This window comes from Cyanistes caeruleus, chromosome 1 (assembly GCF_971803275.1).
Source record: "Cyanistes caeruleus chromosome 1, bCyaCae1.hap1.1, whole genome shotgun sequence".
Taxonomy (NCBI): Eukaryota; Metazoa; Chordata; class Aves; order Passeriformes; family Paridae; genus Cyanistes; species Cyanistes caeruleus.
The window spans coordinates 142133267-142147682 of NC_141701.1; the positions used below are offsets into that span (position 1 = coordinate 142133267).

General features: G+C 40.1%; 1 protein-coding gene across 1 annotated transcript in view; it reads left to right on the top strand.

Annotated features, from left to right (window-relative positions):
* The first annotated feature begins 278 nt into the window (after positions 1-278).
* The window catches only part of ADARB2 (adenosine deaminase RNA specific B2 (inactive)), a 301084-nt gene continuing 286946 nt past the window's right edge, over positions 279-14416 (top strand). The window contains exon 1 of the mRNA XM_086864395.1: positions 279-647. Within this exon, the coding sequence (XP_086720521.1) occupies positions 548-647 (100 nt within the window). The 5' untranslated portion in view covers positions 279-547. The remainder of the gene's footprint in view (positions 648-14416) is intronic.

The following is a 14416-nucleotide window of genomic DNA, read 5'->3' on the forward strand; positions in this document are numbered from 1 at the left end:
CCCTTCTTGCGAGCTGCCCCTCCGGCTTCTCCAAGACGAGGCGGCAGGATGTTTTTATTCCCTTCGGGGCCATTCTCCGTCGCTTTCTCCCGGGAGCCGGGCACAGGCGGCAGCCCCGGGGGAGCGGAGTTTGGGGGCGAGGGCTGGCGGAGCTGATGTCAGCGCCGGGCGGCGGGAGCGATTGGGCTGCGGGAGACTTTGCAGCAGCAAATCCGCCCCCCTCGCCCCCCCCACCCCCCCACCCCCGCACCATCGGCTTCAAAGCGGCCGGTGCCCAGCAACTCGCAGAGGTGCAAAAAGTGGGCGCGGGGCCGGCAGAGCCGCGGCGGCGCCCCCGGGCATCGCCCCGGCCGGGCCCGGCACGTCGGGGCGGAGGCGCGACCCTTCGGGGCGGCAGCGCCGAGCGGAGCCCGGGCACAGCCCCGGCACAGCCCCGGCACAGCCCCGCCGGCCCGACCCACCGCCCTATAAAAGCCGCCTCCAGAACGAGGAGAAACTCCGCGGGAGGAGAACACGTCGGCGCGGTGCTGCTCGCTGAGGTACCGGCATGACATCCGTCCTGGGCAGCGGCAGGGCGTCGGGAGGGCCGAGCGGGCAGCTGAGATGCAAGTCCAAGAGAAGGAGGAGGAGGAGATCAAAGAGGAAAGGTAAGACAGATGTGATTTTCTTGTCGTTTTCTTTTCCCGCTCTGTCCGCCCGCCACCTGCACAGCATCGGCTGCTCTCAGCTCTATTGTCAGCGCCCGGCGCTCGCCGGCGCCAGCCCCGCGCTGCCCCGACGGCCGGGCCGGGCCGGGCGGTGCCTCGCTCGGGGCCAGCCGGGGACGGGAGCGGCCGCCGCTGTCCCCGCGGCCGGGCACAGCTCGCTGCCCTGCCCGCCTTGTGCCGGGCCGAGGCTGAGCCCACGGGGGTGCGGCGGGGAAGCTCTGGCAGGCCCCGTCCGGTGCGGCGGCCCCGGCCGGGCGCGGTGCCCTCCGCCTCACGCCTCAGGCCGCGGCCCGGGGCCCGCCCGTGCCCGGGCCAGGAGGTGCCGCTGCCCGGGCGGAGCGCGGCTCGGAGCCCCCCGGGGCTGTCGCGCCCTCCAAACTACCGCTTCTCTCCTTTTCTAGACGAGGTCCACCAAGTTTTTCTGTTTCGGTGCTGTTCCCCGTCCATAAGCGAGCCCTGTTTAGGAAGGCGCTAATTGCCGTAAGCAGGAAAAGTGAAGCTACAGGATGTCATTGCGAACAGGGAATATGCCCTAGATAACAGCTCTTCGCAAGGCTGTCTTGCTTTCTCCTGTAGAGGGGATGACACACTACTGCCTGATTTTTGATGTTTTGCCTGAAAAAGACGAAGTTAACCGGCTGTGAGCACTTTAAAGTAAAATAAACTGATACGAGGAGCAGTGTGCCAGAGATGCCCAGCTGTAAGGCATTCAACTGCAGAGATGCGAAGTCCGAGTGTTTATCCAAGCAGTAAATATAATCTAACATGTAATTATGATCTCTGTGGTACTCACACAACTTTTAGTCAGCTAGCACTCAAGCTGATGCTCTGGATATGATCTTTCAGATTCTAGAAAACCTAATTTATAGGTGCCATTAGCTAAGTGTCTCTTAATTATTGATTGTGTTCAAGTCCTTAAGTACAATATTTGATAACTTTTTAGAAAGGTGTCAAAGGAGCTTTTGTATAGTAGGTGGTAAAAGCGGGCCAAATGCAAGCCTGTGTCATTTGATTGTCACTATTTTTACTTTCATCTGTTAACTCTCTATGTTCAAAATCATAGTAACGAATAGTGACCTGCACACAAGTAGAAACAACAGACGTGCAGATATATCAGGACTTTGAGTAGGTGTGCAACCTCAACTTGTTACTCAGGGTTTTTAGCAGGTTATAACACCTGGTGAGAAAGGCTGCTTTTTACTTGGCGTTACAGAATAAATTTTAAAACTCTCAGAAAGGATCGCTTGCATACTCAGTTCCCTTAAAATTTCGCTGTAATCAAGTTGTGCTCTGCAGACTTTTTTTATGCTGATTTATTCTAGAAAAACTACTTTTCTACAGAATTGTAAACTTAGCCTAGCTTTGGCAACCTGTACTTGGCCAGGAGTAAAGCATTAATCTCTGCAATGGAGGAAAGGTACTCGGTTTAATTTTGTTTTTAAGAGCGGACAAAAGTTAGGGTCTTTGACTAAAATTTTTCTGATGCATACTTTTTAGCTTTGTTTTGCCAAAAGAAGGTGAAAGTTGAATGTCTTAAAAAAAAACTAATACAAAAACTTGTTCAACAATAACTTGGTAGCTGACAGCTATTTGCAGCATGCACACTTGGAGGTGGATGGCATTCTAGAAAGTGCTTAACTGACCAACATCAATAAGAATGTGCACTTGAAGTGTTCGTTTTTTATTCTTTCAAATGTGCTATTTGTAACCACTTTTCAAAAAATGTGTTTGGCTAGTATACTAACTACAGGCTTGTGTTCCTATGATTTTGTTTTTCCTTTCTCTGTAATCACAGTATACATATAAAAATACACATTCCTATAAAATCATGCTGGCCAAAACTGTAACTGAAGGCATGCCCTGTATAAAACCTGTTGGATTTTACTATTATGTTATTTTATTTAGTGACCATCTTTATTTTTTTTTTATTTTTATGATATGTCATAAGGAAGTGTTGCTTAGCAAACAGACTATTGAGGAAACTAGTCAAGAAAATGTTTATTAGGCTATTGAATTACTGTTTTTCAATAAGAATTATTGTGGGTTCCACTATTTTGCAGGTTTGATCTGTTTAATAGATTGTGAGAAAATTTTTGCAGAGGGTTAGACCAAATACGCTTGCTTTTAACTATTCTCCAGCACATATCTTGTTGTTTATAACAGGAATACTTTTTAGCTGCTTTAAAGTATGTAACTAAACACATATGTTTACACATCTATACCCAGGGATACCTGTGAACACGAGTGGGCAAAGAAATTCACTATAGTCTTAAATTTAAATTGAGTTTTAGACAAAGTAATGAAATTAATTTATCTGTCACATCCCCACTCATTAAGGAAATGGAGTCAAATTTTTTATACAACATACTATATTTTATTACATGTTACATATGAACTGTGCTTAAAACCAGGTTGAGACATTGCCTAATAGAATATCTAAGAATGTACAGCAGTAGAAACAATTATTGCTCTCTATTAGTAGCCTCGCTTATCCCTTCCGTTCTACTTTTCATTCTTTCAGTCATCATTTTGCTCTGGTTAGTGTGAATTATAAATCCTATGTGTGGTTATAGCACTTCACTCCATTTCTTTTATACCTGGATGCTCTGTTTTAGGAGTTTCCTGGGGGCAGAAGACAAGTTCAAGCAAGGAAAGCAAACAGCATTCTCTGAATAGCTGAATTTCCTTCTGCACTTGGCCTGAAAAAAAACCTAAAGACCAAAAACACATGCAGTAAGAGTCAGAGAGAATTTCCATATATACAAATCAAGCACTGAAAAGTGTAGGACACTGAAAATTATTCCAGTGTACAATATCATCGTCCGGTAATTAATTTGCATGCATCTTATTTTCATACTTAAGAAATCCAGCAGCCCTTTCAGTAAGAAGATCCTGCCTTAACGATAACTGTCTATGCAATGAATATCATATTGCAAACATAGATTTACAGTTATTTTATTCAGTTTTACACACTATGCAGAATGTGTGCTAAAAAGTTAAAATGTGGATATTTAGACCTATTTGTTGAATTAGTATAGATAGAAATATTTTCATTGCCATTTAGAACAGTATGTTAACTCTCAGTGGGAAGTAAATATCTTAAGTTTTTTAAGATCTAATGAAAATAAATATGGATGCTTGACAGATTATCTGCATACTAATTTCATGTGGCAGCAGTAACAGATATTTTATATTTCCCTCTCTGTTTGCTCAGTTTTGAGTTGCTGGGTTTTTTTAAATTGGTGTGTATAAAATGACCAGAGGAGAGGAAACTATGCCTATTGATTTAGAGAAATTCATTTTAGGGGTTTATGGGTAGTTACTGTGTTTGTGGGTTCTTGTGTTTTCTCAGGGCTCTGGAATATGGCAGAGTACTGGCAGAACTCAGCACAGCGGCCTCAGCACAGCTTGTGCCCATTTCATAGCCTGTGGTATAGATGTTGAAAAGAAGGCTTGTTTTCCCAGATAAGTCATTACAAGTAGACCAAACAAAAGCAGAGTTGCCATTTACTGATAATACTAAAAGGGCCACACTTCAGCAGCCTCCAGCAACTTGTTAGGCATCAACACACAGAAGGTAAGTATAAAATAGGAGACTGGATAGATAACCCTTCCAGGTTATTTTGCAGTGTAAGACGACAAATAAGCCACCTTAATTGCAACATGGTTTATAGGGCTGCAGAGTGAAGCTCATTACTTAAAAGCAGGAGGGCATCAGGTATCCCTGGTGTGGTAGAAAGCCATGGCCAAGAGTCACCGCTGCTACAATAGGACATGAAATAATTGTTGACAGAATAAACTAAATAAGGGCAGCAAGTGGCAGAGAGGCAAAATGATTGGGAAATGAAATTCCATGAAAAATTAATGAAATAGAAAGATTGTGCTGAAGATGAAGGGAGGAAACCGGCTTGGTTCTTCATCATCCTGCAATGCCAAAGTAATAAATGAGCATGTTTCATCTCGGCAAGGTTCAGGGACACAACTCCTTCCCCACAAAGGACTGTGTTGTGCTTTTCGATGTGTTCCGCTTATCTCGTGCCCTGACAGCTTGAGAGGAAAGGAATGGATTTGGTGGTAAAATTAAATTGATTAAACCTTTATCCATCATCTAATTTGGTAGCTTTCTTTTTTCTTTTCTTTTTTACTCTTACCTCCAATTTCTAGTGATCCGTGTAATGACAGCAATTTGAGATAGCATCAAGGACATTAGCTACGATGACTGAACTTAAATTTAGAATAAAAATATGGGATTCATGAGTCCATATCTAAATAGCAGATGATTAGGTTATAGCAGAGTTGTAACTTCCTAGCAACAGCATGTAATTGTGAGGACAATAGAATGGTGTATTTTACTTTCAAAGAGAACAGCATGTAATTGTGAGGACAACAGAATGGTGTATTTTACTTTCAAAGAGAACAAAATACTTCAACTTTATCTCAAAGTATTAATTATGTAAGTAGAAAAAGCACTGGCATGAATATTGACCACGTCTTACATGAGCAATAACATATATTGTAATTTTTACGTTTCTGAACACATATATTGTTAGATGTTTTGCTTTCCTCAGTGGCAGTACACAGACATATAAAGCTAGTGGCAAAGAATCCAATTGCTTAAAATTTTGTAGTTTCTCCTTGGTGACTTGTGTAGGAAAATTCTCCCCTAGGATGAGAGCTGTGCTTACAAGTTCCAGTTTAAGTGGTATTAATGGAGTTTTTAAAAATACGTAAAGGCAGCCCTTTCTGAAGTGATACCCTACAAATGGAAAACGCTGCACTAAAAAATTAAAGGTCAGAAGAAATTACCTTGTGAAATACCAAAGTTACTGAAGGTCTGTGCAAACTGTATTCTTAGGTTCCTTTAATGCCTTATAGGTTAGCAAGTCTCAAAAAGCAAACATGAGGATATCTGTCTGATCTCTGTTAATTGTACTACTTTTGAATTACTGCTAGCCAATATTGTGTAGGTTTTGCGAGTAGTAATGAACCTGAATTGATCCCTGTGTTTACAGCTAACTATCTCTACAACCTTTCAGGCAGTTTACCGTTTTTTCCGTGTAAGTGATTAGTTATCCAGACAAAAAAGGTTGATATGCATCAGTAGATAGATCATTCTCAAGGCATCTGTGATGAACTTGACATCTGCTGTGTAAAACAGCTTGTTTTGCCTGCAAATTATGTAAGTTCCAATAGTAAAATGAAGCGCTTACCTTTCTGCTGTGGCTGACCTTTGTTCCCCGATGTATGAATTTGAAACGAAGCAGCCAACCCGGAGGAGTTTTAACAGCATATTGTGATATATAACGTATTAAAAAGACTGCTTTGTTAACTGGTGGAAGCAGCTTGTCAACCCATACTAATAGGCAACCCTCCCTGAGTCATAAAATAGCCAAATTTAATGCTTTAACAGAAAGCATTAACTGGATGGAGTTACTGTCGTTCAATCAGTTTCGAATTTCTTGCTTCTTGCAGCAGATTTGAAATATGAGGATGTATTTTTGGACCCCGAATTAAAAATACACACTCTGGACTAAGGACTGGACATTGCCATGGCTGGTTTAATGAAAATCTCTGCTAAGCAAAGCGTGATAACAAGGGAAGCACGGCAGGGCAGAGTGCATGAAGAGCAGGACAGCTAATATTGAAGATATTACCGTGACATTAATGAATGAAGGGTGTATTTTCACTGAGTATATTCTGTTTTGTTCTGGCTGTTCTAGCTCCCAGATGCGTACTAGAAACGGTGAGGATTCAGAGACATATGGCAAAAGGGATTAGAGATGTGTAAAATTTCAGTGGAAGAAAATTGATAAGATTTATATTGTTTACTTTGGAGATAAACATAAGAAAAGATGCAGTAAAATCATATTGAAGAAGAAAGATTATAAAGAAGGTAAACAGGCTACTCGAATTTATTCCTAATTTTTTTATTTACTGAGACAGAGGCCTTTAAGGAAGGAAAATTCAGCATGTTTAATAGGAGTGGAAGGACATTTTCTGTTGGGACTGTATGTAGCTGACCTGGGGAATTTTTTCACTTAAGGTACAGAAAAACAAATTTGTTGGGAGTTTGAGGTATTTGATTAGCTCAGCTGAGACTTGTGCTGCTAAGTTTGATGCTCAATTCAGTGACTGTAGGCTTTGGCTTTGGGTAGGATGCATTAAGAAGGATTTCATTTTTTTAATATGAGATATGAATCCCCTTTTTCAGGAAATTATCTGACTCCTGACTTGCTTGGATTAGGTGGAAAGGTGATTTGTAGGCAGTTTAATCGCTCCTGCTCCCTGTGAGGCTTTTTGCACTCTCCTGTTTCCCCAGCTGAGGCCGTGGCGTGGCAGCGGTTCAGGAGGTGACTTTCTGCTCGGCTTCGCGGCAGTGGCGATGCGCGTCCCTCTGCTGTGTGCCTCCCAAAACCAGCAACACAGCTGGCAAGGAGGCAAGCACATTTCACTGGAATATTCCTGACAGCTTTTTTAAGTCGCCCTCCTCTCTGTTGCCACTCAGTGCCCTTCATGGTATATGTAAAAACAGACCAAAATAGAGACTAATTCCTAGTCTCTTACATTGATTCTGAGTGAGGTTAGGATGATTACAATAAAAATTAATTAACTCATTTCTTATTCTCTTGAAAAAAATAAAAGGGTCAAATAGAAGGATGTGAAAACAAATTTTACAAACACAGGATGATTTGTTAAACAGAAACCTCGCAGGTACTGGCATGACTGCCAGTGCATCGTCATCAAGTGAATATTGTGTCATAGGGGACTACCCGTGCAAGCTAATCTGTGTTTTTGAAAGTGTTTCTGTAGGGTTTGGGTTTGGTCTCAATGCTAAACCAACCACTGTGTTTGATTCTGGAGCTGCGCCACTTGTGAGTGCTGTTTCTGCACTACGTGTTGGTGGCATTTCTTGTTCGAGTCCGGAATGAGGAACAAGCAATAAGTAGATCTCAGCAAAATACTTCGTGCTAAAGTGTGACTTTTTTTTCCCCCATTTTTTGTTCCTTGCAAGAGAAATGGTGCTCAGAATTATTAACAGAATCACCTTTCCCTAAATGCTAATGAAACATCAGCGTGAAGACTCAAAGCTGCTGGGAAGTGTGGGAAGAAATAAGTAGAATTTGACAGATATTTTATCTCCATCTTCCTAGGAATTTACACACAACCGATTTTATGCAATTGCTTGCTTCTTGCCACTTCTCTGAGACTCTGAAATGGCTATTTATTCTTTAAATAGCAGGATTTAACAAATGTAAAATGATGGTTTTCAAGCCAACTGTAATGTGTTACCTTTGTACGAGGCCTAATTCTGCTGCCCTTACTCAGAATAAAATTGAAATTGAAACTTCTAAGTATCAGTCAGGGTGGCAGAACCGTGTTTCTATGTACATTTATGTCTGTGCCTTAATATATAGGTACATATATACATGTTTGTGTGAAATACAGTTGTCTAGCTCTGTGAAGGGAATGACTGTAATAAACCCCAAGTTATATTAGCCAAAGGGTCTTAAAGCCTGTAGACTTCAAATTATATGAAGAATTTTTATATTTCATTGAAGTATTTTGTTTGGTGATGTAAAAATAAAATACTCTTACATCATTTGTGTTTACTCATATTCACGTATGAGCTTGTAATTTTAAAAATACATATGTAAAAATTCTCATAGTGTGTGTGTGATCTTTCTCTATGCAATCAGTCGTCTTACAGACAAATCACAAAAGCACAACTGCACGAGGATTTTTTTTTTGGTTTTTTTCAGAGCGAGAAATAAAGGAACTAAAAACACTCCTTATAAGCCAGACTTTTTAGTATATTTCTACGTTCCATTTGTGTAGGTATGTTTTTTGAATAGCTAAGTAATTCAGCTATGGTTAAGGTAAATTTGTGTGCAGGAGCCTGTAATACTCATGTCAGAAAATCCCAAATGTTTACCAAAAAGGTGAATTTGTTCTTAAGTTTACGTGCTGATCTTTCTCCAGCTGAATCCTACAGAAGGAATAACAGAGCAGAACTCAACTTTGAGCTCATGCTCTATATTGCATCCATGCCAGCAACCCTGCCACAAGCCACCAGGCAAAATGCCTGGGGTTTCTTGAACAAAAGTTACCCAAAATTAACTTTCATTAGCTGATTTACAGGTTGTAGTTGCCCTTCCTCCTGTTAATCATGAATTGCTATTTACATGTCCATGTAAATGCTGATTTTGGGAAGCAGTCTGCAGTGGTCGGCAGTGCCTCATTGTTGAGCAGCACAGACAGTAATTAAATTGGAGCTCAGCTCTTGCTGCTTGTGGATTTAGGAGTTTAAAAGAAACAGTACAAAAAGAGAGTGTTCTTTAATACCACTGACAGCAGGTTTCTTCCACTTGCAACTGCTTCAAAGATTATTGATTGACCTGTGTTTATCATTTATTTATGCTAAAGCATCTGATGCGTGTCTCTTGTAAAATCTGTTGTTTCTAAAATCAACGTACTTGACTTGTTTGCAATTCACGTTTATAATGATCAGTTTTTACAGTTATGTAACAGAGAATTGCTTTAACTGGTACTATGCCCACAAAGAGGACTTTTTGTGCCTTCAAATGGAATCCATAAGCACAAGACATTTGATTTTTTTTGGTGGGTTTTTCTTTTTTTTTTTTTTTAAATGAAACTGTTTCAGTGTGCAAATCCTTTAAGTTTTCTGCACAAGAAGAAGGAATGTACAAGAGTGTTCAAGGATAAATGTGAAGCATTTCAGTTCTACCAGAACAAGTCAAAAGCTTGTCTTTCTAGGTTAACTTGTACCCTCTTATATTCTTTTAAAAGGAGACTTTATCTCTGCGTTCTTTTTGTTTAAAGAAAACAAAGAAAATAATTTCGAAATCTTTTCACGTTACAGCACAAGGTGTAAATGCAAGGTGAAAATGGGCAGTAGGTTATTAGCAGGACCAGTTAACTGAAGATGATTATTAGATGTCAGAAAAACCTGGGGATTTAAAAATATATACAGTTTTTGAGCAGTCAGATTTGAAATAATCTCTTGCAGTTAGAAGTCTGGTTTGTAACAGAAGTAGTTTAACAGAACACTGCTTTAGATAGATTGGTTAACCCAGGCACATTTTTAAGCAAATGACACATTCTGCTTACATGTGGTAAGAAGCCATAGAGAAAGGCGTTTTGTCAGGTTTTCCTAAAGGCTAACACCAAATTCCTTACTAAATTTGTGCTTTTATGATGTAAGGCACATTGGACTATTTTTCCTTGTCTATGGTAAGATCATCCTTCTCTTCAGATGGGTCCAACTCATCCCAGACACCAAGGATTCTTATTGCCCAGAGTTAATAAAAATGCATCTGCATAATCACACTAGGTACATGCTAAAACTACTTATGGAAAGTTATTACCTCTCAGAGGCAGACGGCTGAGCCGGGGGAAGTTGAGTCAGACCAGTTACTCTGTTGCAGAATTAATGAGCAGTAGGTAGCAATGCAGGAGTCTGTCACTCCGCTTTGGAGTGTCCAGCAGCTCTGGCGTGTGGCAGTCCTTCCACAGCTGTAGCTGGATCTCACCATTGCCTGTGGCCCTGGGAGCTGCTGGTTCCCAGGTGAGCCGTGTGCCAACACCGCTGCTGGCAGCAGGAGTAGGGCATGGCAAAGCGGGCCCGCCTGCTGCTGCTGGAATGAAAAGGGCTTTGTGTTTACTTACCTGTTTTCTATGTATACAAAGGCCTGGGATCTGGTTCTTCTGTGGTGTTAAATCACATGTGCTCTTCAGCTTCTGGAGGGCTTTCAATTTCTCCCACAATGGCTTGTTACAGGTACTGAGGGTGAGCTTTCTATGTAGCAAAGTTTATATTTAAAAGGTGACTCTTTCTTCAGTATTAACCAGTACATTGTGGACAAGTCTGCAGAATAACCACAAAAACTCTGGTTTTGTAATATACGTTACGTCCTTCAGATGCTGCAAGAATTTGCTTATGGAATTCATTGAAACTGTTACAGATTCCTTGATTCCTTTTTTTTTTAAATGAGATTTTTCCTTTTAGATGACTCAATTTCACAAGGATTAAATACAAATTTCTACATTTCATTACTTTCATTTCTATTAAAAATCATAGCAACAGTCCCTACATTTGTACCTTGCCTGTAGTTCAATTGAAATTCATCAATTTTGTTTATGCACAAACTCTTCAGAAGACCAAAATATTATTCCACTTCAACTAAAACCACTCTAAATTCACTCTAGTCTTTAACAATAATTCTTTGACTAAAGTGTAGCAGATACATCTTAAGATGAATAAGGAATCAAGCACTCATTTCTGAGTCCAGGAAAGTAATTTATAAAGTTTAAAAAAAAATTTAAAAATCTATTCCTCATGCATTATTATCTTAATTTTGCCTCAAAATAATTGTCTCTGAAATTAACTGAAACCAAGCAGCAACAAATTGAACTGGTTTGGATCTTGCAGAGTGCTGTTTGAACAGGAGAATGAGTTAAACACTACAGAAGCCATTTCAATAAAGATAAACACAAATGTTCCCAAAAATCACTCCTAAAACCTTGAAAATCCACATATTTGCACTTCTTCAATTTGTTTTTTATTTACAAAAACACCCATCTCTTTCCTCCCTTTCTTTTTACTATCTTACTTCCCTTGTTTGTATTCTCACCTATTGAAGCAGCTGCTATTCATACAAATTATGAAAAGGAAAGTATGTATGAGATTGGTGCCTGGAGAGGACCAATATATCATCAAAGGTCTTTGGGGTAACATATGGCCTTGGTGCAGCAAAATCACTTTCTCAGTCATTCCATTGCTGCTCAGAAAAGCAGTAAATAATAAGTAACAAGTTCTGCGTACAAATGTGCTGGAGCTTAGATATTTTCATGGAATCAGAAACTGGATAAGAAGTTACTGTTATTTTCCTGAAGATCTTTTACGTACAAAAAAAAATTCATAATGCACTTTCTTAACAGCATACATTTCTTAGGGATTGTTCTGTTTTAGCATATCTAAAGTGATCTTGCTACCAGTTCCTGAGCTGAGTAGATGTTTCTCTGGTGCTGACATGTGAAGTTGGTTCCTGTGCTCTTTAGGCAGAAAAGGGAGACAGCAAAAAGTCAAGATAAGAGGCTGAGACTATTCTTTTAATGGCCATTATGGCAAAAGCAATGTGTGCATCATAGGCAGGCAGTTGATTGGGAAGAGTGGCTTGTTAATCTTGCTTAATTTTACACATCTTGTTAATCTTGTTTTCCAGTACCTTTCCCTTTCTGTTGCGACTGCTGGTGCCAGGCATGCACCTGCCTGCAGGTGCAGTCACACACAGCCCTTGTGCAGGCTGTCAGCTGAATTTCCATCAGTCATTTCCCCGTGCCCCAACAGGTGTCAGTGAGCTGCAAGTTGTGGAAGAGATGACGACTCACAGAAACCCACATGGCGAAAAGAGACTTCATTCGTGGTCAGCTCAGGCTTTGCGGGGAGGTGCAGTGCAGGTGGGCAGGCACATACCAGGGGATGTGATGCTCTCAGCACACCTCGGGCCAAAAGCATGGCTTAAGGGTAGCACAAAAAACATCTCCCTGACCAAGTGTAGGAAACTGCTTCCATCAGCCCTTTCTAGCAGACAGCTTGTCTTTGCTGAATGTTGACAACATATTATATAAATTTCTCTGCAACAGCTTGTTTCAGAAACTTTCCCCAGTAATATAGATTAAGATAGAATTTGTTTTGACTGCTGTAATGCATATTCATTAGATAAAAGCCCAGACAATTACTATGATAGTTTCACTAACAGGTGGAGCATGTTTTAGGATTTGTTGGGCATGGGATTTGCTGGCATAATCTCAGACAAATTTGGGGGATTATTTTTGTGATGAAAATAATTTAGTATGGGAAGTGAGAACGTAAGCAGATTTGAAAGTGATTTCATTATGTTTTTACATTAGTTTGCTCTTAAAATTTTAAGTCTAGAATATGTTCATGCTTTGAACAAATGAAGGTCTCTCAGGACAAGCAAGAAACCACACAAATAAGTGCTACCTTCATAACAGAGCTAACAGTTGAGTAAATGGTAAGCAAATGTATTTCTAACAGGATATCACGTTATTGCGTTCATTTTCCAAAACTAGAATTTATACTTTCTCCATCTTCACTTGTATCATATCTACTTTCATCCATTAAAGTTACAGATTCATTTCAGTTGAGTAGGTAATATTACAGTAAATATGCATGCATCGACATTATCGAGAAGTTGCAAATGAAAGCACAATTCCCGTTTTGTTTCCACTCGCAAAAAGAGAGAAAGCTTGAGAGCAGAATCTAGATGAAGAGTATAGGAGCCTAATCTTACCCTATTTACGTGGCAATCTGTTTTTTTTGAGGAGTACCAGGCCCTACAGCTTACAGGACCTACATTCCATAGGACATTCTCATATGGGCAGTCACTCTGTCTTCAGCACAAATTGATCTTGGTGATCATTTTTATAGGGATTGGGGTTGTGCTATCTGGCACTATGAGGAGCAGATCACTGCCAAATTAGTTTTATAAAGGAAACAAGGAAGTTGAAACTACACACTCAGGAGAGCACTTTAGTTCATCCCTACAGGACAGCATCAGAATTTAATGTTAAAGAAGGTTTAAAAATACACTTGCCTAGCACAGAAGTTATCAGTCTAGACTCCCCATCTGTTGAATGCCTTGTAAGTATCAGTAGCACTTCAGTATCTGACTTAAGCAGAAATCATCATGTAAAAATGCTAATAATTTCTCTATGCTGTTTTGTTATGAATGGAACTTCAAAGCTATGAATTCATATGTTTATATTCAATTTCTATTTATATACTTAAGCACGGACTCTCTAGTACTATGCATATTAATGTGCCAATATGTGCTCCAGCAACGCCTGTATTAAAGTACATTCATATTTATATAAAGGCCTAGACTCAATTGAAGTTTTGTCCTAGGCTTCATAAGGAGCTTGGATCCAACCCTGTATTTTTTTTTTAATAAACATCGGAACAAATTTCCAGGAATTCATTTAGTTCATAGCATTGGCTTTTTGTTGTAGTTGGATTTTAATTCTTAAGCACAAGTTTTATTTTATGAGCTGCATAATTTTCAGCTGCTTGTGTAGAGATGTTTCTCTCTTGACAGAGCAGCTTCCATACTCCCTTCGCCACCCCCCTCTGTCTTTCTTGTTTTCAGTGTGTTTTAATCATGCTCTCTAATCCCCTATACCATTATGACTGATTAATTAGCAAACCTTCACTTTCAGGCTCTGAATTTTTCTCTTAGGCTCAGACCATTTATAATCTCAGCTGAAAACACAAGATTGAACATCTGCCTTGTATTTAATCTCTTTGCATCTTGTACCCATCATGATTATTGTTTGTTCTTTATTATAACTGTGGGGTTTAAGGGTGAAATGTTACATTCTGCATTATCTGGGCTCTTAGCCTGAAAATAAGTCCATGCAGATGGGCCATGGGGAAATACAGAAAATCAAGGAGTCCACAACTCAGACCACAACTTGGTTTTTTGCAGAACTTTAGACCTCAGATGTCCATTTTTTTCAGGAATCAGCTTAAAGAATCTGGATGGAAAAAGACTATGATAGATGAAGTGCTTCTTTTGCAGAGCTTGCATCAGTTTATATTTTCAAAATTTTCTTTGCAAAGATGTGGGATAGAAATATACACATATACTTGCAGTAAGTAAACAAAT